The sequence below is a fragment of the Equus asinus genome, chromosome 21, assembly GCF_041296235.1.
Source record: "Equus asinus isolate D_3611 breed Donkey chromosome 21, EquAss-T2T_v2, whole genome shotgun sequence".
NCBI lineage: Eukaryota > Metazoa > Chordata > Mammalia > Perissodactyla > Equidae > Equus > Equus asinus.
Genome location: NC_091810.1, coordinates 86,446,232 through 86,468,920, shown reverse-complemented (window position 1 = coordinate 86,468,920; position 22,689 = coordinate 86,446,232). Strand labels below are relative to the sequence as shown.

The following is a 22,689-nucleotide window of genomic DNA, read 5'->3' as shown; positions in this document are numbered from 1 at the left end:
TCAGGTCAGAGACAGACATTGCCATTGGAAGACATAGAGGGGCAACAAAGCCATCTTGGCTTCTGGCCTGCAGCAAATGCCTCATTACTGAAACAAGGCTAACTAAAAACCCATTTGTCTTAAACGGTGGCTGAAAATGAGGTCACATTTTACTCTAAATACCAGCCTCCACCGACCAGGTTATCAGAAATAAGTCCTCCTCAGAGGGTACTAGTTTCTGGAGACGCAGACTAGTTCCCCACACTGGCCCACGTCTGCAGGCCCCACAGCTCCCCTGAGCTCCCACTTCTGCTAGGGCCCACTTGCCCATGCCTGCTGCTCCCATGGCAGGGCCAGCTCTGCCCCGCCTGACCAGTGGACACTAGCCCCCGGCTGAGGGCACCAACCATGGGTGCTCTGAAGGCATCCAGGCCTCGGGGGCTGAGGCTGCTGGGCTCCAGGGAGAGATCAGGAGAAGGGACCTCCCCTGCTGAGGTCCACCTCGTCCCTTTGGGCCAGGTGAACTCAGGCTGTCATGCCACAGCCTTAGAGTCTCTCTGGAATGTTCTGTCTACATGCACTGTCCACACTGGAAATCTCAGCACATCTCTCATGAAAACAAATAAGGAAACGACACTAGTCCATACACCTCTGCTCGGTTTTCTCCAAACCCTCGGCTGCAACTGAAACTCTTATCTCTTGTCCGTCATAAAGCAAGAGCTGCTGAGCAGAACAGGGATGTAAACAGAATCCTGGAAGGGGCAGCGTCTAATCATCAAGATCTCCTGGGGACACTGCTCCCTGCCCCTTCCCATCGCTGCCTCCTTCCCCACTCCCCCAGCCCACCTGGTGAATTTGCACTGACCCCTCGGAGCTCGGAGCTCGGCTTCAGCACCACCTCCTCTGGGAAGCCTTTCTAAAGGGTCAGGCAGCCCTGCCTTCTGCCCTCACAGCCCCTGGTTCCTGGTCATTGCCCAGACTCCCCCATGTTGGAGTGATCTGTTCACCTGCCTGCCCAGGCCCCACCATTCCAGCTCATGGTCCCCAGGGGCTCAGCACCCGCCCAGCACAGAGTAGGCCCTGGGAAAGTTCATTCAGGTGAATGGAAGCTTTGAGAGCTCCTCTATTGTGCCAGGACCATGGCTGTGCCTCCGCGTGGTTAGAGTGTGGTCCATGCTCCACACCCCTGTACGGGCATTTCAAGGGTCATGACACACTCGGCAATATGAATCCAGGGCTCCCTGGCAGACGAGGCTGACTCATAACCCTTCATCCTGTCGCTCTGTCCACCAAGAGCCACGTGAAATGGGTATGTGGAGAAGGATGCACTATTCTGCCCATTTTAGAGATGAGGACAAATGTGGCAAGGAGATGTGGGGTGGCTTGCTGTGGGTCACATTCATCTCTAGAACCCAAGTGTCTGGTTGGTGTGCAGACGACGATACCAGTGTCTAGTCTGGCATCCCTTGGCGATGCAGAGAGCAGGAAGGAAACCTCCATTTAACAGGCTCTTTGCTGGGCCTCTTACACGTGTTATCAGTCTACACGACCTGCCCAAGGTCACACAGCCAACAAATGGCACCCAGAGGCTGGCCTAACTCCTAAACCCACTTTAGTGTCTTCCATTTCTTCTCCTCCTTCCTGCCCCTCATTGGTAGCATTGAGCTCTTCCTGTACACCCAGCACAGTTCCGCCTCGTGACAACCCTCTGAGATAGGTCCTGTTATTAGCCTCATTTTGAAGAAGCCACATTTGAGGGTTCAGAGAGGTTCAGTCACTGGACCAATGTCCCTGAGCCAACGGGATTTGAACCCTGATATATCCGGCTTCAGGGCCGGCCCTCTGAAGCTCTACCCTCTGCTGACTCCCTGCAGGGAGACATCCTAGCCGGCTGCACACCTTTAAAAGAACCGTCAGTGGAAGAGGGAGTAGGCTGATTCTGTGTGGCTCCAGGGCAACCCAGGTCCACGGAGAGATGGAGGAGAGCGTGGGGTTCTGAGTCAGGAGAACCGACGCCAGCCGTGGTCCCGCCTCTCAGCATCTGTGTGTTCTTGGGCAAGCCCTGTCCCCTCTGCGGTCCCCGAGGGGTCATCTCAGAAGGCTCAGAGATGGCTCTGCTGTCCTGAATGAAGGCAGGTCCCGGAGGTGGGCTTGTGAGGAGGAGTGGTACCCACCTCATCCCCCATCAACCTGCAAGCAGGGTCCTCTCTCAAGGCTGCCCTGCTCTCCAGTTGCACATTTTCCTTATAACACAAGGGAAGGGTTCTAACTGCAGAATTTTCCTCAAAACAGCTTTCCTCCAGTGATCTGAAAAGGTGGCCACCATTCTCCTTTGCTTTTGAGATGCATTGTGGTGAATGGGCAGGGGCCCCATGCCTGCAGACACACAGGACCGGGGTTGATGCTGGGCCTGGATAGTACTAGCTGTGTAGCAAGGATCTTAACCTCAGTGTACTCATCTGCAAAATAACAGCTTTCCGGGTGTGATGAGGAACAAATGAGAGAGTACATGCAACTCCTAGAGACAGGGCCTGGCAAGCGGGAAATGCTCAGTCAGGGGCGGCCAGTATTGTGACTGAGTACCATTTGGCAGAGTGCAGTCCGCCCCCACCCCTGCCCCTCAGAGCTGAGACTGTAGCACCCAGAAGCCTCAGAGGCCCATTTACGCGGTGCTCACATGGAGCCCTGGGAACTGGGCGGAAGCAGGCTGAGGCGGGCGCATTTATCCAGCAGGTCTTTAAGCACATTAAGACGCCACTGAGTAGGTAAATCAGCATCCTGCACAGAGCCATTTGTTGCACCTTAATGACCGGCTGTGTCAGTGATGTCAAAACAGGTCGTTATTCACAGAGGAGTGCCTCTCGAGGCCCTCGCCAGGAGCACAGGATGCTCGCCTGGCAGATCGGCAGAGCCAAGCCAGGAGCAGCTGGCCTGGGGTCGCTCTGCCCGAGTTAGGGAATTCAGGCCTCAATGACGGCTGCTCTAATCATTTGGAGGGTAAATGCTACACTATGATTTTAAAAATCAAAATACAGGGAATTGAAAAGAGCTGCTGTTCACTGAGCCCCGAGTGTGTGGTTCTGAGCACGGTGCTCCGCCAGCAGCCTTTCATCTTCTCACCAGAAGGCGTTACTGTCCTATGTAGACGTGGGGAAGCTGAAGCAGGCAGGAACGACTCTCCGAGGTTGCAGAGTGGTTAGAGCCGAGCTGGGACTGAGGCCTGGGCTCCCGGCCCCCCAGACTGTGCTCTTGCCCCAACCCAACTGTCACCCTTTGGTTCCAATATTCAGCTCTAAAATCAAGGACATGATTCTCAAGCCACACAGCCCTACCCAATTCTATGGGTATTCAACGTGAGTATATGCATTTACATGACAGTACCTATTTTACCAGTTTTAATCATAATGCTTTTGGCATGGTGATTTAATTTTTGCAAAGCACTAATACACATAGAACCTCCTGTGGCCTTCTTAACAATCCTGCAAAATAATAGGGCCAAAAATTATGATTCTTAATTTACTGTTGAGAAACCCAGGCTCAGCCAGGGAGTGGCTTCAGCACAGCCTGTGGCCGGCTCACAATAGAGCCAAGGACTGACTTGACTCACTCCTCATCCAGGTCCATCTTCACGGCTTTGCACCTGACCCCTGCACCCGTGCACCCCATCACCTTCCCCAGGGTTGCGTTCAGGGCCTATGCTTGGGAAAGGGGGCGAGGAGGAATGTAGGGGGAATGAAGAGGGAGGAGAGGAAGGTAGAGAATGAGGACCCAGGGAGAGGGAAGAACGTGGATGACCAGGAGAGTCAAGAGGACAGGAGGAGATTGAGGGCAGAAGGCACAGGGGATGAAGGAGCTGAGCCCCTGGGGTAAACCTCAAGTCAAGTCAGCTTCTGTCCTGTTGAACGGAAGGGTAGATGGTGGGCAAGCTTCATGACCAATTCTCTTACAGGAGAAGGCAGGCTTCCTGCTGTGGGATGAGGAGCCAGCTTGGGCTCAGTATCTTTGGGTTGGAAGCTGAACATCCAGGTCTCAGACTCACATTGTGTTTCTCTGGCTCCTGAGATCCCCAGAGGCAGCTTTAGGGTCAGGCAGATGGTATCTGAGAGACGGACCATAGCAAGTGTGGGTTTATTTTCAGATGACTCATAGTTTCCAGGGGATGGTGCCCTGGACCAGGCGCAGAGAAGGCAGTGTGAGTGAGGCAGGACCGGGAGAGGAAGGATGAACGTGGGGCACCCCTCAGGTGCTGCGTGTACATTGTTTCATGGAACTCCAGCGACCCTTTCAAGGTGAGTCTCATCGTCATTTTGCAGAGAAGGTGACTGAGGGATTAAATGTGTTGCCTCAGGGACACAGGTTGTGTCTCCTCTGAGCAGTTTTCTGAGGTGCCCTTTTCAAGCTGTTTACATGCCCCTTTGGAAGTTTCCAAGCTCCTTATTCTTTCCTCCTGATGCCTCATTGCCCTCTGGGATGGACCCACATGAATTTGAATTCCATCTCTGCCATTTACCAGCTGTGAGGTCTTTGGAAAGTCACTGAATCTCTCCTAGCCTAAGTTTTCCTCATCCGTAAAATGGGCTAAATTTGTTCATCTTGCAGTGTTGTTTCTGTCCTCTGTGCAGCAAACCTTGCTTTGGACTTTCATACTCCTTTGCCTCTGTCTGAATTTGTCCATTTGATGTTTTGTTCTTTCTAGGCTGTCCTAGGTACTCCAAAAATACTAATTCTCACTAAGGTGTGAATGGACAATAATAGCTTCACACAGGTGTCAGCAAATTTTTTCTGTAAAAGGTCACATAGTAAATATTTAGGCTTTGAGGGCCATCTGGTCTCTCTGGAAACTCCTTAGCTCTGCTGTTAGTGCAAAAGCAGCCAAGAGATAATATGTAAATGAATGAGGGTGGCCATGTGCCAATAAAACTTTATTTATGGGCACTAAAATTTGAATTTCATGTAATTTTCATGTGCCACAAAATATTATTCTTTTTTTGATTTTTTTCAACCGCTTAAGATGTAAAAACTCTTTTTAGCTCACAATTGTACAAAAACGGGTGGTCTGCAAGATTTGGTTTGCCAGCCATACTTTGCTGACTCCTGGCTTAACAGTTATTCTTGCAACCGGCATTTGCATTTTTAGTGGGGATTATCCTTTAGTACAAAAAATTGGTACCCTAATGATGGAATCTCAGACATCCTGGCAGGACAGTGAAGGAGAGAACTAAGGACAAGCAGCCATCTTTCTGGAAATGCCCTCATACCTCAGCCTGCAATGAGGGCAACGTCATCACGCAATCCTCTGATGGACACAGTTTCACCTTCTGAGTGCTGCCTGATTCTGTTTCTCTAAGCAAATCTAAGCTCCTTCCTGGGCTTATCATCCTGTGATTGGAAATCAATGCCCTTCATGTAGCAAAACCTAAGCCAGCTCTTCAGTGTACTTGATCAATAACTGATCTGACTTTTGGAAGGGGCAGGGTGAAGCTAGCTGACTCCTGGGCTCTGGGCTTCCTTCTCCTTGGCAGAGCGGCGGCCAAGTGGACAGCTTCAGAGGGCACTGGGACATATATTTGACAAGGCTTAGTAGGGGTCGTTTCTGCTTCAGACATGCCTGACTGCCAACCTTGTCCCATTGCCTATGGTGTCTCATGGGATTTGCCTGAAAATCTAACCTCCTTTGCTGCCCAGAACTTTGAATTGGTTTTGGAATAAATGCACGAGTTTAGATACTTTTCCAGAAGTGCTCCACTTAAAAGTCACACAGGAATAACTGTCCTTTTCCTCTGGTCTCCATGCCCCATCTCTATCCCAGCCACCATCCATGTGGTTGGCCAAGAAGTCTTTCATCCTCAGGATCCCCTTCACCACGCTGGGGTATGAAAGCCTCTGGGTTCCCCACTGTCCCTGGGGTGATACAGGAGACCCTCCCTCTGTGATTTGGTCCCCATCGGCCTGTCCACTCTTCTTCCCCATGCCTCAGCCACATCATGCTCCTTCCCACCTTCCTGACATCTGCTCCCTGGTCTGGAACACCCTTCTGTGTGCTAAAACTACTATCCTTCAAGACTTGGCCCAGGTGCATCTCGCCCAAGGCCCCTGCACGGGTAAGTGTCTCTCCTGTGTGTCCCCATAGCTCCCTCCACCAGAGCCTTGGTTCTCAGTATTTCATCACCTCCCCTGTACTACATGCCCTGGTGGATCGTGTCTGTCTCTGTATCCCCAGCCTTCAGCACACAGTGGGCCGTCAGGAACGGGTGAATGAATTCCCTTCAAAAATATTCCCCACGTGTAATGTGTGCATCAAGTTCAGTTATCTCACAATGCAGATAGTGAACGGAAAATCCACCCCAACCAGCAGCTTTCATGCTACTATCTTTTCAACAAAAAAGTGTTAGACACACTCTAGGCGTTTAGTAAATATTTTCTGCATGATCTTCCTACTCAAAGTGAAGGCCACGGACCAGCCACATCCAGACCTCCCCCAGACTTATTAAGTCAGAATCTGCATTTTGCCCAGCCTCCCAGGTTGGAGAAGCACTCCTCTGACAGAGACCACCCCTCCTCCTAATGAAGGCTTGACTGTGGAATGGTGGGAACACCGAAATGACCTCATGCACCTGAGAATTATTTAAACCCTAAAGAATAGAGAAGAAATGGTTCAATTATATAGCTGCATCTCCTTTTCTTTCTAATTTAAACAGGACACCCTACTGTGAAGGTAGAAGGAACAGGAGTTGAACCTGTGGGAGAAACTCCGGGAACGGGCGCTGCTGGGTGAGCCGGTGCTGGGCGAGGTGTGACTGGCTGCCGAGAGATGATGCTGAGGGATGAGGCGGGCACACGGAGACAGGGTTCCGTGGAGCTAGAGTCTGGAGAGCTAATTCTTGATATGGGAGCCTCGGATTCAGAATGGCTGGATGTCGGTCAGCAACAGGTCTGGGAAAGAAATGGCGTGGGGCCGCCAGAAAGTCTCCAGTGGCTCTCTTCAAAGGGGAGTTGTTTTGCATAAAGAGAGAGTGAAATAGTGAACTTTGGGTCCCGACTGGCAGGGGCAGGTGCTAAATACAAGATCTGATTTGCAACAGTAAAAGGGAAAAGATACTAAGTGTTGTGAAGACAACGTTTCCAGCTTGAAACATAGAAAGAGATGAGCCACGGGTTATAAAGAATAATAAAGGAAGGTGTGAAGAAGCCGTGTGTTTCACAACATAACACAACACAACATAACATAACATAACCAACCAACCAACAAAAGCCCCAAACCAGCAACTGAATTATAAACAATCCTTGAGGACACAGTCTGTGGCCCCTGCACGTGGACTGGGTGCACTGCTGTTATTGCTGCCATAGCCTCTGGGGGCACTACATCCTCTGTAGTGTTCTGATCCATGAACAGATGCATAACTTTCCCGAAGGATGGTCGTCGGTGCACATACAGGCCCAGGCTTGGGTATGTATAACCACTTGGAAGAGGGAGACAGACACCAAGAAGATGGCAGATGCAGGCGACTGGCATGAGAGGCAGGCACAAGCCTGTCCTTAGCATGTGGTCCGCTGCTGGTGCACCTGTTTCCTGGTTCCTAATAGAATCTGCCATCTCTGTGAATAAGAGCTGCTATGGGGAGACCACGAGTTCTCAAAGCTCAGGACAAAACATAGCAATTTAGTTCTCCCTTCCACTCACACAGGTCTAGCTGATGCTTTGAGGACCATCTTCTTCCTGGGCAGCTGAGAATGGGGGTGACGTTCCCTTAGGCAAAGCTGCACAGATCCCTGCAGAGTAAGCTGACCCCACCACCTCTTCAGAATTACAATCTCAGAAGACAGCAGAGACGACAAAGCTCACGCAAGAGCAAGACACACGTGCCTGGCGCCCTGGAGTCGGTGTCTGGATGCAAAGCCTGCCTTCCTCCCTTGCTGCTGATTGAGCCTTCGTAAGCCCTGCTGCCCACTGGTGAGTGATGATGGTAAACAAGCTTTTAGTTTATGCTGAGGCAATGGATGGAAAGTTCAGTGAGTGCCTGGGGCTATGAGTAGTATGGTTCTGCCCCCAAGGATCCCATATTGTTTCTGGGAAGACAAGACCAACATAAAGAAAAAAGACCCCCAAATGGAAAACCATAGCCCAAGCAGATGATTCCTTGGCCAAGATCTGAAAGGCAGGTGACAGGACAGCCAGGGTCTGGGATGTCCTTCGCACACAGCTAGGTAAGGCCAGCAGCATGCTGGGAAAGCCTTGGTCCTACATTCCTGGAAGGGGTTATTGTGATGGAAACGGGGGCCGCTGCCCTGGGGCATCACTGGAGTCTGGAAGCAGTCCCTCATGGGCCCTGGGAAGGAAGGGAAGGTTCCAGCAGTGGGCAGGGTCCCTTGCTCCTCCAGGATAGCTTGCTGGGGGAAGCTGACTGTGGCAAGGGTGGGTGAGGGTGCTGACAGGGAGTGCCTCAGGGGAGACGCGGGGCTCCTGGCCATGATGGATTGCTTTCACTGTGCTGCAAGGCCCTCCTGCCTGGAGGGAAATGACTTAGAACAGGGACAAGAATTTAAATTGCCAAACTGTGTTTGGTGACTCTTGGTGCTTGTGATAAGTCAGCGGGGGGAGGAGCCTCTGTTCTCCTGGGCAATTATGCCCTGGCACACGCCTGCAGACCCCTCACTCACAGCTGGGTCTGGGGGGCTGGAGGATCATTGTGGCTCCTCACCCTGGCATTCAAAATCTTGACCACCCACCCTACCCTGCCCCTGACCTCTCCAATCTTGCTTCTCCCTTCTCCCCAGTCCCAACCCCCTACTCAAGCCAGACTGGCTTCCTCATGTTCTTCACTGCTGCCCTGAATGGCCTCCCCTCTCTGTCCTCCTCTGCCACACAGTGCAGGCTTCACCCCACACCCACTTCAAGAAGAGCCAACTCTTTTCCCTAGGGACCTGATGACCTCTCACAGTAAAGAGCAGCCTGCCTCATCTGCAGCTAGCAAAGAAAACCAGTAAAACCGAATAAATCAGATTGCTCCATACAGCTAGGAGAGAGGGCTGGATAAGGGACACAGACCGGGGACCAGTGGTGGTATGCTCTTCCTTGGAGAAAGGTACACTTAACACCTGCAGCCCTGGTCAGGGGTAGCAGAGAGAACAGATCCCAAGATGGGATGGTCAGAGGTGAGGGTTGCTCATGTGAAGGAACGAGTGAAGGGTCAAAGAGGATCAGTACCCTGGGAGGAGGGAAGATTCCTCTCCAGGTCTGGAAGGCTGCACATATCAGAGAACCTGGAGGATCTGTCTATGATCTGAAAGCCTGCTAGGATGGTGGCTGGAGAGAGAGATTTAATGGCTGGCTCTGGGACGGGGGTGGGGGTGCGGGGTAGGGGAAGCTAGAAGGAGGAGGAGGGGCACGGTGCAGAATCCAGTGTCCGCTTCCGCCACGGAGGCTGGGTAACTTATGCAGGGGATCCACCATACAGTAGATTCTGATGGTACACACGCTTAAACTGCTTTGCCTGACATGGTGAACTGGTGCAGGGAGTTGCTGCCTCCCTCTTGCCTTTGTTTCACAGAAAGGTACGTTTTTCACCATTCATTCATCCATTCAGCACTTGCCGATCGCCTGCATTGGGGCTGGCCCTGTGCTGGGCGCTGGAGACACAACGACGCACAGGCACAATCCTTGCCTCCAGGGACACACTGCCTAGAGCTGCCAACAGCATCGCGCACCAGAGAACAGGTGTTCCACATATTCTTCACACACAGAACTAAACATTATCAAGTGCTTTTCTTTGCATACATTTAGCACTGAAACACGTACAAACTCTGTTAGGAAATTGCACTTAAATATAGGTACAAAAACGTAATCCCAAATCTATACGTTTTTCATTTATCAGAGACAAGAGACATTGGGATCATTCTCCAGATCTGACTCTGTGCTTTGCTTTCCCCACTTAAAATCCCATCGTGAGCATGTTCCATGCTTAGGAACCTTTTATACTCTTTCCAGGTTTCCTTTTCAAAAGCTAGACTTTCAGTGGAGTCAGCCCTTATAAGTTAAAATAAAACAAGGAGAGTTCTTCTTTGCTCAAATAGCTTTTCATTCATTCATCTATGTATTCACTCATTCATTTATTCAATGGCTATTTCTTGAGCACCTATGATTGGGACCAGACACACGCTAAGCCTGAGCGATCCAGTGGTGGATGAGAGAGACAGAATCCTGGCCGCAGGCTCCGTAGGGTCTAGTGAATTATACTCAACCAGAGCTCAGGCTCCCTGAGTTTCCCTTGCTGGCTTGTTCCTCTTTCTCTGTCTCTTGCTTGACAAAGATGGCTCGACTTTGTTCTTTACATCCCATGTGTCTTACCTGGGGCTCCTCTACTGAGCATTTCATCTTCTCTACTTGGTTCGCAGGCAAACGACTCTGGCTCTCTCCAGAGGTGGGCTTAATTGACCCCTCCCACCTTTCTGGTTGAAGGATTAAGGGAGATAGAGTTGTGCAGGGGAGTGACCCCACGTAGGTCTTCAGGTGTCCATGTTCTGTACCATGATATCTTGTCGATATGACCCAAATGAATTGTATTAGGAATGAATGCCTGACTAAAAGGCAGCTATTCAAAGTCTGACCAGTGGCCTGGCATCAGTCTGCTCCATAGGGATATGAATGACTAACACAGCTAATCGCGCACTCTCTAGGGGAATTTAAGAATGAAAGATACAGGGGCCGGCCCTGTGGCTGAGTGGTTCAGTTTGTGCGCTCCACTTTGGCGGCCCACGGTTTCGCAGGTTCAGATCCTGGGCGCACACGTGGTACCCCTCATCAGGCCATGCTGAGGCGGTGTCCCACATAGCAGAACTAGAAGGATCTGCAAGTAGAATACACAACTGTGTACTTGGGGGCTTTGGGGAGAATAAGAAAAAGAAAAAAAAGAATGAAAGATACAGAGAAAGAGGTAGAATATAACAGGGGTCCTGAAGCTTAAGGACACCCGAAGAGAAGGTGGTAGACAGAAGCCACAAAATGCAGGATGGAGGACTCCATGAAGCACCATGAATCATGAGGAAGCAGCAGCCTGCAGCAGCATCAACACGGGAAGCAGAAACAGGAGCAGCTGAGCACAGAGATGACACCAGCATCCCTGCTCGGCCATTGGAACTACTGGTGTTACCACTAGAGCTACCGTTATTCCGTGAACCATCCAATTCCCTGTGAGATGCCCTCTACAGCTGGCCTTACCCTCCTTATTTCCCCTAGGCTCAGTGATAAACCTCGTCATCTAAGGGTAACCTGACCCTCTGCTCTGTCTTTGCCTCCTAAAAGATCTAAACTGGCACCAAGATCCACCTCCATCTAAGTCCACCGCTTCTCCATTCCCAGAGCCAACAGTTTACAGAGCTCCTACTCCACAGGTTGGATTCTGGATCTCCAGCCTCTGCCTGCACACCCTCTGTGCCAGCCCACGGAACACGGCAACCTTCCCCAGGTGCTGAGTGATGATCACAGTTTGAAACGCAGCTGCTAGACCCAGCACCCTTAGATAAAGTGAATAGGCTCGCCGGCACTTTCTCCTGAGCACTGCGGGATAATTACTATTGATTCAAGATGCCATGAGATTTGAGAAAGGGTGCACTGGACAAACTGGGCATGTGGTGTTAGACAAGGTGCCTTGGACATTCTTGGCTGTAAAATGGGGATAATAGGTCACTGAGGAGTTGTGAGAATAAACAAGCTGCTCTAGTTCTCGCGGCAGAGCGACCACATTTTAAGAACTCCTCTAGTTGTGTGTTGTGATGATTTGAGGACAGGTCCAGCACCTTCTATACACCAGGCCAGCCTGCCCTCACTCAGCAGGACTGACACGAGCAGGCCCACCTTGCCAGCCAGGCTTGCAAACTGGTTTCACGTCCACCTGCACCAGGGTGTCCTGAGCAGCCGGCTTCTGTCCGCAGTCGTAGGCGGTCACCAGGATCTCATACTGGTGCTGCTTGTCATAGCTCAGCTTCTCAGTGTTCCTGATGTTGCCTGAGGACACAGAGATTCAAAATCGTTTCAGATCAAGTGAAACAGACTGCAGTTCTTCAAAATCCCTTCTCCACTCCTCCAACCTTCACCAGAATGAAATTACCGTTTTTCCTACCTGTTTGCAAAAACAAGGGCAAATAGGGCATGGCTTCCACATGTGGCCTGCTTATGCCTTGGTGGCAGATTCGCAGGAGGCCCCCCAGCTGTGGGATGGGACTTCTAGGGAATTCCAGGCACACAGCTGGAATCCAACTGGCTGTGTTTATAAGTAATGGGCTGTCAGAAAACTCCTAAAGGACGCCCATGTGGCCATGTCCCTCCTGTAGGGTACCGAGAGGGCATCTGCCATGAAATCTCTGGGAAAAGATGGAATTCAGAAATGTCCTGACACACGTTTTTTAACATCTGGGCTCATTGCCAGGAATGTTCACTGCCTCTCCTCACATTATTTAGCTACCAAATAGGAAGTAAAATCAATAAGAAAACATGGACTTTCTCTTCTGAAAGCTACACAGAATAGCGAATTCTCTGCCCAGGTGGCAAAGACGTTTTTCTTCTCTGAGAGAGAGCAAACAATTTTTCTGAGCCATTTGTGTGTTTTTGTTCCTGTGGGTTTGATATTATGACTCAGAAATAATTATTTGATAATTAATGAGAAAAATTTTAATTGACTGTTTTTGCTGAAATACAGTTTTGTTTCCAAGGAAATAACAAAGGCCCAAGGTGCATTTAATACTTTTTAGTTTTCAATTCCAAGAGATTAAAGTCTTCCTTTGTTGAGAATAATTTCATTCTTGCTTTTTTTCTGATGGTGGAGCTGACAGCAAATTAGGACTCAAATGTTAGCATCATCCTTTACCAGAAGTGAAATTAAGAAAATGGAAATTAAAAAACAAACAAAGCCATGAGCAAATAAACAAACACAGAATGGCTGACTCAGGGATATTTTTATATTTCATCAAAACTGAAGGAAACTCCCTAAAGAGCTTTCTTCCATTCCAACTGATGTTCATGTGGAATTGAGACAGCAGAGACCAAGGCAAGAAAGTCTGCAAAATTAGAAAAGTCACATGATGTTTTAAAGATTGGAAAAGGTGACCCTCCAATCACCCAATCTTAGTAAAACAGACTTAGTACCAGCCCAGGAGCAGGTGCTACAAATGAAAGTATACGTGAGTGTGGGGGGGACGAAGTCGCCCAAGACATTGGACCAAGAATTAGAATCATTTGTTCCGCTATCTGCTCTGGATTATTCCTAAAATGCAATGGCAGCCACTGATTTGAAGTAAAATTTAGTTCAATAAAGCCAGTCAAAAATCTCTGAGTAAAAAAGGGTTTGATGTATTTTCGGCCTTGTGGCTGGTGTCCAGAATCCCTTTCATTTTTCCCCCAATATTTGTTTTGCTCTCAGCTCGGGGCCAGCACAGCTCTGCGACGGCTCAGTACTGGGTTGGTAACACTCCCTGAGGGTTCTGTTAACACACTAGTTTTTGGTGATAGTCATCCCCGGGGGAGAAATTCCGTCAGGTGGAAGCACATCGATACAACCATGAGAAGCATGTTTCAGCAACATCAAATTGAATTCTGAACAAAAAGTTTTAACTTTCTCTTTCTTTAAAGGTAAATGGCTCTCAAAAGATATGCCTCTGAGAAGAAGAAAGCTCAGGCTTTACAATCCGTGTGACATTAAGCAGACCGAACACTATTGATTGTGCTAGAAAAATAAACACACAAGCCAGCAATCCTTGGCTCAATTGCTGCAGCTCCACTTCCGTCCCGAGTCTTAATGAAACTGTCTGAGAAACTAATTTACTTTCTCCACCACCTCTGACTTCTTGCATGTGAGAACGGGTTTCAGAGGCAGAATTTAAAGGATTAGGTCAAAAATGAGGGTACAGTATTGCAACCAATTGTGGTGTAGAGGAGGGTCATATTTGGATAAGACATTCATTTACAATTTTTTTGAAAGCTCAGAAAAAGCCATCCATTTTGCTACCGTTCCAATTGTATTTTTTGCCCCCACATTTGAATTATTTCTCCTAGTAGTGCCTTCTCAGGAGACCTGAGTCCACAGTCAACCCAGGTGAGTAGCGGTCCTTGGGCCTAATTCTCGGGTCCACATGAACCTGGGAAGCTAATCCTCAAAAAGACACTCAGTACCTACTTGCATTTTAGTGAAGGCATTGTTCTAAAACTCAGGTGGGGTGGGCAGTGCGCTGAGGCAGGCACGCCGACCTGCACCTCCTTGTGGTGGAATTTGACCCAGAACAACCCTTTTGGATGCTATTGAGGCCAGTCACTTTGCAAGTGTTCATATGTTTTGGGCATGCAATTCCACGTCTAAGCATCGATTCCAGGAAAATGATACAAATTGCAGATACAGGTGCAAATATGTTCGTCTAAGCATTATTTATTACGTTGGAAAATAGTAAAGCAACTGAAAGTCCGATGGTAAGGGAAGAGCTAAGTCTGCATAAGATGGAATGCTGTTCAGCACTAAGAGTGATAGTTATGAAGAGTTTTTAAGGATGGAAAAAATCCACATTGTCAAATGTTAGGTGAAAAAGGTGAGGACAAGGAAAAGTATGGAAAGTGTGGCCTTTCTTTTGTTTAAAACCTTCATAGAAGAACTGCTGGTGGAATGTCAGTAGAGGTATCAGTGGTGGGATTATGGGTGACTGATTCCCTTCTTCATACTTGCCTATGGTTTCCAAATTTCCCACAAAAGGCATGCGTTACTTTCTATTCTGGTGGAAAAGAAGTGTTTTCACTGACTTTAGAACAAGCCAACTCGCAGACAAAGGGCTCAGAGGCATCAGAGTTCCGTGACTCAGCAGGCAGCCTGCTGACAGAGAGCCCAGCTGGGGCTGTGTGTGGACCAAACAGGGCTTGAAGAGAGGAGAGCTGGCCAAGGGGGGACTGGGTGTCACTGAGCCCACCGCTGCTCCTCCTGGGTCATTCTCTAACATGGCGGAGAGCTTGGTTCATGCCAGCACAAGTGAGCACCTTGATTCATTACATCCACCCTCTTCCACAGGCATAAGAGGTAACTCCCATCTACTGATGAGGATCTGGGGCAAGGCTTAAGTAACTTAGACACACACACACACATTGGAGTCATTGTTATACGATTAAGACACACTTTGTGTTTTTGAACTTAAATCCCATTGCCATGTGCTCCTGTCAAATATCTCTGAGGAAGAGCCGTCTGGTGGAAAGGCTGTGGGGCCAACACTCAGCAGACCCAGGCTCCAGTCTCAACTCTGCCAGCAGGGTGACAGGTGCTGTTAGGCAAGCTCTTTATGCTTTAGGACTCAGTTTTTCCACCTGTTCAGTGGAAATGAGTAGTCAGGCCCTATCTGTCTCAGAAAGTCTGGCCTAGTGCCAGAAGATTGGGGCCTGGAAGCCATGTGAAATGAATCCAGAACTTCCCAAGAGGGAGTTGATGTCACCAACTCAGAGTTTCCTGCTCATATTTCAGTCTGGAAATCTATTGGGGGTAACGAACCTTCATGTCCCAATCACCCAGGTGAATACCTGGTAACTGTGGCACTCACCATGTGCCAGGTACCCTGAGAAGCTTATCCCCACACGCTGCCAAGCCCTCTGCCAACCCCACGAGGAGGCCTTCCTGTTATGCCATGATTTCACAGGGGAGGAATTCAAGGGGAGAAAAGTCAAGGAGTTCGGCTGGAAGAGGTTGAGTCTTGAGTTAAGACGGGTCAGGCTGACTCCATGTAATGTCTCCTATCCTCCTGCTGCCCTGCTTCCCTTCCTTCCCCCACAGGCAGAGAGTCTGGCAGGTTGGAGGGACCCGGTGCCATCCACCTGAAGCCATTGGGCCTCAATGAGTGGGCCCCAAACTCAGCAGTACTTTGTCTGATGTGCATGCCAAGAACTTCTTCAAGAAGCCCGGAAGGTCGCCGGTGGAAGTGATGGATAAGGGCCAACTGGGAAGCTCATTAGAATGGGAGCCTCTTCTGTGTCTGCCTCTGGGTCCTGCCTTCATTACTTGGAGAACTGCTCTTGTAAACCTCACTGTCGGAGGCCCATACTCCCTGGGAGTGCCCACTCGCCTCTTTATCTTATGTTGTAAACCAACATTGGAGGCAGAGCCCTGGCAAAGGACTGTTCCTCACTTTTAATGAGACAGCTAAGGAAATAAATTGGCATATGTTAGCGAAATGGCTCATCAAGATGAGTAATTATCTTCATGACTGGGGCAGTCTACCCTCCACTGAAAGAATTTGCATCTCATCTCTCCTTGGGCTGTGCCTCTCCAGAGCTAAGGCAGGAGGCCAATGGAGCTCGACCACTCATCAAAGACCCCACCATTGTCTAGTCGTGCCCTTCACCAAGGACTCGCCACTCCCCAGGTTCCAAAGCTTTCATGGACTAGACCAAACAGCTGATCACAGGAGAACAGAAAAATACAAAGCAGTTTTACATTATATGGAGTAGTGTGTGTGTGATATGTGTGAGATGTGAGTCTGTGCGGTGGGGGCAGGCCAGTCTTTTCACAGGGCCCGTAGGAAAACCTATCAGGAAGCAGCTCTGATGGGCTCTCCTAATTGAAATGACCGTCTTCTGAGTCTTGAACCAAACTTTAAAGTCTGATATTTTTTCCTTTACTCTTTTGTGCACTGATCTGTGTTCTGCACAATTAGCATCTAGCAATGTCTAGGTGTGTAACTGTCATTTCCAGATGCTTTAGCATTTTATAAGGAAATTGCCTATTACTATTTTTTAGTAATATGAATATTAGTTCATGAATATTGGTTTCATCTTCATAAGCTACTAGAGGTGAGAAATGAGGGTGTCTCCTCGGCTTCCTTCTCCCATGGAAGCTGTTGTAGTTCCAGGATGCAGAAGCCTGTGTCATAGCTAAGTTTCTCCCTGGTCGCAACAAGAAGCGCTGGGCTTTTCCTGACGACTTGCAAGCAGGTGGCTGACAGTATTTCCCTTTAGGCCTTGGCCACCAGGATGCTCAGAGCTAATTTATTTCCTAATGCAGGTGCAGGGCTGCTTCGTGTCCCAACCTCACCTTTGATGCCACCTGATTTTCTATTTTTTATTTTGATTTTTTTTTCACTAGATGGTAAGCTCCATGTGAGCAGGCCCCTGTCTGTTTTGAGTTCCACTCTGTCTTCATTCCCATTTCCCAGCACCATACCTGGCACTCAATTAACGTTGACTGGGTGGACAAACTCCAGGTTTTGCAACTGCTGCATCTTTGTGCACTATTTAAATACTATTCAAAACAAAGCAGGGATAACATACATATACCCACACACTCATGCTAATAATTAAACGATATACTTGGCCAATAATTATCATTTGATTAAAATCAAGGTATTGAAAAATTACAGTCACGGTGGCCTGAGTTGATGGGGGCCTCTGGCTGTGGTGTTTACACTACAGTGAGTTTTTATTAATTGAGGAAATAGCCAAATGGCTTTATAGGACTGTGTTCAGGTCAGTTTGGGGTTGGGGTATGGTAGGAGGGTTCTTTCATGCTCCATTCTCGCTAGGGTAGAAATTCTCAAAGGACACTAGCAACAGCTTTACAGATTCCTGAATGGATCTGCTGCTTAGAAGGTGTTTCAAAGTCTCCACCCTCTCTGCTAGCATCTCTTTGTCTGGCAGCAGGAAGCAGATTGCTGTGGTGAGGAGTAATGTTATAATGTGGGAGTAATGTTATAACTCGTTATCTAGGAAAAGGACTCAGATATGACCAAGTTGATGGCCTGGCTTACATGTGAATGACAACTGGAAGATTCCACCAGAAAACCAACCGATCTTTGGTATTCAGTTGTATGGTGCTGCGAGTTTTAAAGACTATGTTCCCTGAGTAGGTTTCTGAGGTGTCCTGGGGTTGATCTAGGCCCAGTAGGGCTGCCGATCATGTCAGGCCACCTGTCTAGCGCGGACTGAGTTCTGGGTTACAGAGCCTGCATCAGAGGTAGCAAGGGAGGCCTTGCTTGCCAAGTACATTCAGAGCCTCCACTTGGCCTTCAGAGTGGGGGTGATGGAGCCATTTCCCCGCCCCCCACTGGGGTCGTCTCAGGACACTCACCATTTCTGTCAATGGCAAAAGGCACATCAGCGGTGACGATCTCGTAGTTGCAGATCTGGCTGTACTGGGGTGAACAGTCCTCGTCGGCAGCCTCCACCTGCAGGATACTGTCATAGATCTTGCCCTCCGTCACGACGGCCTTGTAGGCCGGCTCTTTGAAGGTGGGAGCAAACTCATTGACGTCCTTCACCTGGATGTGGACCACAGCCCTGCAACCACACACAGGAAGGAAGGGATGGCGGTAAAGAAAGAGTCCCGCCATCCTCCCACACCTCCCACAGGCACTGCCTAGACCCCAAGGCCAAGTGAGTGGAGCAAGCACAAGCCAAAAGGGCCAGCTGTTGTCTGAGCGTTCTGTCCTCCCTCCCGTGGGAAACCCTCCTACCTGTCCTTGCCCCGATCCTCAGACATGAGTCCGCCCAGAGAGAATCTTCCCCATCTTTGACCTTCCTTGATACCCAGCTGTAAGCAACAACTTTCCTTTGATCATCTCCCCGTTCCCCATCCATTCCTTCCTCACTTCACTCACTCCTCCATTCAGGAGCAATTTCACCACTCTCCCTGGGTTAGGCTTTGAGTCCCACTCCATCCGGGAGAGAGTTACAACCCCAAATGAAAAGGGCTGCAACAGAAAGAAGACCGTGGCAGAAACCCAGTGAAAGGTCCTAACCAGGTCGGCAGGGACGGGCTGGCTCAGGGAAGGGTTCCCAGAAGTGACACCTGAACTCGGTCCTGATGGTGGAACAGGTGTATCTTCAGGTGAAGCAGAGGGATAGAGAATTCCCCGTGCAGAAAGTGGCCTGTGCTGATGTCTGCAGGGGCCTGGGGAACCAGCAAGCAGTGGAGCAGCTTAGAGCACCGTGGTGTGACCAATGGGTAACACGCATCTGAAGAGCAGCGTGTGAAGGAGATGGTGGGCAGGGACGGGAGGGGCCCGGGGAGCTCTGCCAGGACACTCACTTGTGCGACTTCTTCCAGGCCGTCTCCCGGGGCCCCGCGCCGCAATCATAGGCCTGGATGATGAACGTGTACTCCTTCTGTAGCTCACAGTCGATGGGGCTCTTGGCCCGGAGCCGGCCCTCTCCTGATGTCTTGTTGAGCACCACAGCCTCAAAGGGCAGCTCCTGGCCATGGATCTTGAATGCACAGATTTCCCCTGCAGAAGATGGAAGACCATGAGTGGGGATCTTGAGAACTGCCAGCCTGAAGACAGAGCTTCTGCTGGGCCAGATTTGCAAACCCAAAACCTCCAGGCCATTTCCTCCACACAGAGGGCTGTCAAACCAGAAGAGGCCTCCCGAGATGCAGACCAATACATTCATTTATGGATGGTAAAATTCAGGTGTTCCATGCATGGAAATGTCACCCATCAAGGGCATCTGGCAGAAAAAAGGGGAGAGTCCCCAGGCTGGGGAGCTGGTGATTACCCCCGTCTGCCACTTTTCCTAGCAGGTTCCCACTTGCCCTCTGCCCAGTCTGAGGTTAAGGAATTTGCCCACAGTCAAAGGACAGATTGCAGAGGAAAGGAGAAAAAAGCCAAGGCTTTCACAACCTTTTGTCCTGGGACTCCATCCTCACTACTTGAAAGGGTGGTCCATGAACAGGCAGCATGAGCATCTCTGGGAGCTTGTTAGAAATGCAGACTCCCAGGTCCCACCAGATGGCTTGAGTCAGATCTGCATTTCAACAGGGCCCAGGTGATTTATTTGCTCCCGAAATCTTAGCTGCATGGCTCTCCTCCGGTTCTCCTGTCCTTTACTCCTGGTTTAAGCAGCCCACGTTGCTGTTGCCACGCCCCCTCCCCCGCCCCTCCTTTTGTCTCTCCACCCACTGCTTCCCTGTTGGGAGATGGCCACCGCTGGGAGTTGTAATTTTCTCTTGAAACAGTGGGTGAGTCTATGTGAATTCCAGAATCCCTGTGGAGCCTGAAAAGCAAACTTCTTAAAGAGCTGAACATGTTGTGAAATTAATGCGTTTCTCCCCCTCAGCTGGGCTAATGTGTATTATAACTGTTTCTCTGCATTAAAATTATAAGGCCATGAAAATATCTTCTTTCTCTCAATTGATGGATATTTATTTCTTGAACCCCGACTGTAGGTTAGCCCTGTAATAAGTGCCTTGGGAAGTACTGAGACTTTGAGACACGTCCTCTTCCTGTATTGAGGGAGCTTCCAGGCTTGCTGGGGAGACGATGTGTAGATGTCCAGAAAGGCCCTTCATAGTGCAAAGGGGCATGTGAGTGTCATGCGACATCGGCAGTAAGGCATTTGCTGTAGACTGCTGGGGAGTGAAACACAGGCTTAGAGCCAGAGGCCTGGGTTCACAGGCCTGGGTTTGCCAATTTAGTCAAATTATACTAACTCTCTGGGTCTCAACTGTGGCATCTGTAAAATGGCCCAGGAGATGGTGTTGGGGGGAAGGCAGCTACCCTGAGATGCCCCAACGCTGGTCTGACACCGCCCTAGCTGCACTGCTGGGACCAGGGTGAGGTGTCTTGGGTGCCCAGCTCAAGAGGGGCCCTCACTCTCAGGGTGACCAACTGTCCCAAAGACCTGACACCGCAAGAAGGAATAACAGGATCGCATGCCTGCTCTGTGCCAGGTCCCAAGCTTTGTACCTCCACCCAGGTGATCTCATTTGATCTTCATAACAAACCTGCAAAGCAGATGTTTCATACTAATTTATACAAATTAAAAAAAAGAAGGTCAGAGAGGTTATTACCTGCTCATGGTCACAGAGCTAAAGTTGGATGTAAAACCCAGGTATGGCTGACTCCTCAGTCCACGCCTTTCTGCTCCACTGCACCATCTCCCAGCAGCCCCATAACTTGTAAGGGGACACCTTGGCGATGCGTCTAGTGACGTTCTGTATTCCCATTCGAGTCTTACTCAGGATAGAAATCCCCACTTTACGTATAGGAAGCATGCCCTGATCTCTCTCAAACAATGTTTTCTGAAATGGTCGATCAATACCGATCTTACCTTTAGGGTTTTGTTTTTTATTATTTCATCGATCCTCAATTTCATTATGAACACTGAACTTTCACTACCTCCCCTCCTGGCCCTTTCTCAAATGTAGCTGTGGGATAATGGACAAGGCAGATAGGTTGTGGACCAGGCTCTAGCAAGAAGGCTGGTTCCCATTCCACCACCATGCCGTCTCTGTACCGCCTCCCCACAAGGAGGCTCGGCAGCCGTCAGGGCGAGAGGATGGGTTTCCTCCCAGCCTCCAGCTTAATTTCTGCTCTGAATTGGCTGGAGTTGAATGGAGGAACTTCTAGAGTGCCTGCCTTGGGATTCTATCCCAAGATTGATGCCAATATGGGAATATTACCAGCGAAAGTGCCCACACTGGTTCTGGGGCATTCTGTGGAAGGCCCAACCACTGCCATGATTATAAGACCAGTCGACCATTTCTCTTCGAAGAGTCCAGTTAAACCAAAAGTAAATGAGGGTAATTTTCTGTTGGAAACATTTGATCACAACTAAAGTAGTTCTCAAGACTCAGAAATCCTTAACAAGAAGAAAGGAGAGGAAGGAGGAAAAGAAGGAAGAGAGGGAAGAGGAGACACCTGGGGAGGGTGAGATAAACTAAACTTCAGGGCAATATATGCTCAGCTCAATTCAATTCAATATGAACAGTATTTTTTGAGAGCCAGTTAACTGCCAGGAACTGTGCTGCGGCCAGAGATGTAAAGAAAATGACTTGGATATCTTTTAAAAAAAAATTTATACCTTTGTATATTGCAATATGATTGCCACCGTAGTGTTAGTCAACACCCCATCACATCGCACAGTGATCATTTCTTTCTGTGGTGGGCTCCCCTGCCCTCAAGTACTCACGACCTAGTAGAAGGGACAATCCAGTGGGCCAGGCGATGTGATGCTCACTGAGCTCCACCAGCTCAGACTGGGACAGGATTTGACCCCTTTTGAACAAGATCTAGAAATCATGACCCCCTCATTCATCCCACCTCGTCATCTGACACTTTTGTTCTGGTTGCAAAAACATTCATTGGTTTATTCATCTATTCATTCATCTCATAAATACTGATTAGGGACTAGGTGCCCAGCACTGGTGAAACAATAATGAACAGAATCAGACCTCTCCTGGGCTATAAGGTGCTGGCTGCCCAGTGGCGAAGGGAAATAAGGAGTTGGGTAATCATGTACCTAAATGCAGAATGTGACTGCGACAGTGATTGAAGGAGAGAGTCCTGACCTGGTCAGCAGGGCGGTGGGGGGGTGGGGGGGGGGTGGGGGGTGGGGGGGGTGGGGCACGCCAACCTAAGGATGTGGCGGCTGAGCTGAGCTCACAGGAAGAGAAAAGGCACACGCCCAGGCCACGAGGGAGGGAACTGAGTTTCAGGCAGAGGGGGCAGCACACCATAGGGCCGTTCAGCAGGAAGGAACGAGGTGAGGCCAAGGGACTGCAGGGGCCAGTATGGCAGGAGTAGAGGCCATGGGCAGGGCCAGCTTCATGGGCATGTGACCTGAGAGCCACACAGGCCCCTGAGCTCAAGAGAGCTTGGTTTTAATTGCTACTGTTGCCATCTCAAAATGTTAATAATTTTATCTCTGAGCTTATGTTTCATAAGTGAAGTCTGACGGGACAGTGGAGCACGCTGAGAGCA

The 22,689-nt window shown here is 49.5% G+C and overlaps 1 protein-coding gene across 2 annotated transcripts in view; it reads right to left on the bottom strand.

Moving 5' to 3' along the window:
- Positions 1-22,689, bottom strand: part of CLSTN2 (calsyntenin 2) — a 563,982-nt gene that overhangs the window by 116,033 nt on the left and 425,260 nt on the right. For both annotated transcript variants that reach the window (XM_044754268.2, XM_014852007.3), the window contains exons 3-5: positions 19,017-19,212; positions 18,057-18,265; positions 11,831-11,980 (exon numbers count right to left, since the gene is read on the bottom strand). In XM_044754268.2, the coding sequence (XP_044610203.1) occupies positions 11,831-11,980; positions 18,057-18,265; positions 19,017-19,212 (555 nt within the window). The remainder of the gene's footprint in view (positions 1-11,830; positions 11,981-18,056; positions 18,266-19,016; positions 19,213-22,689) is intronic.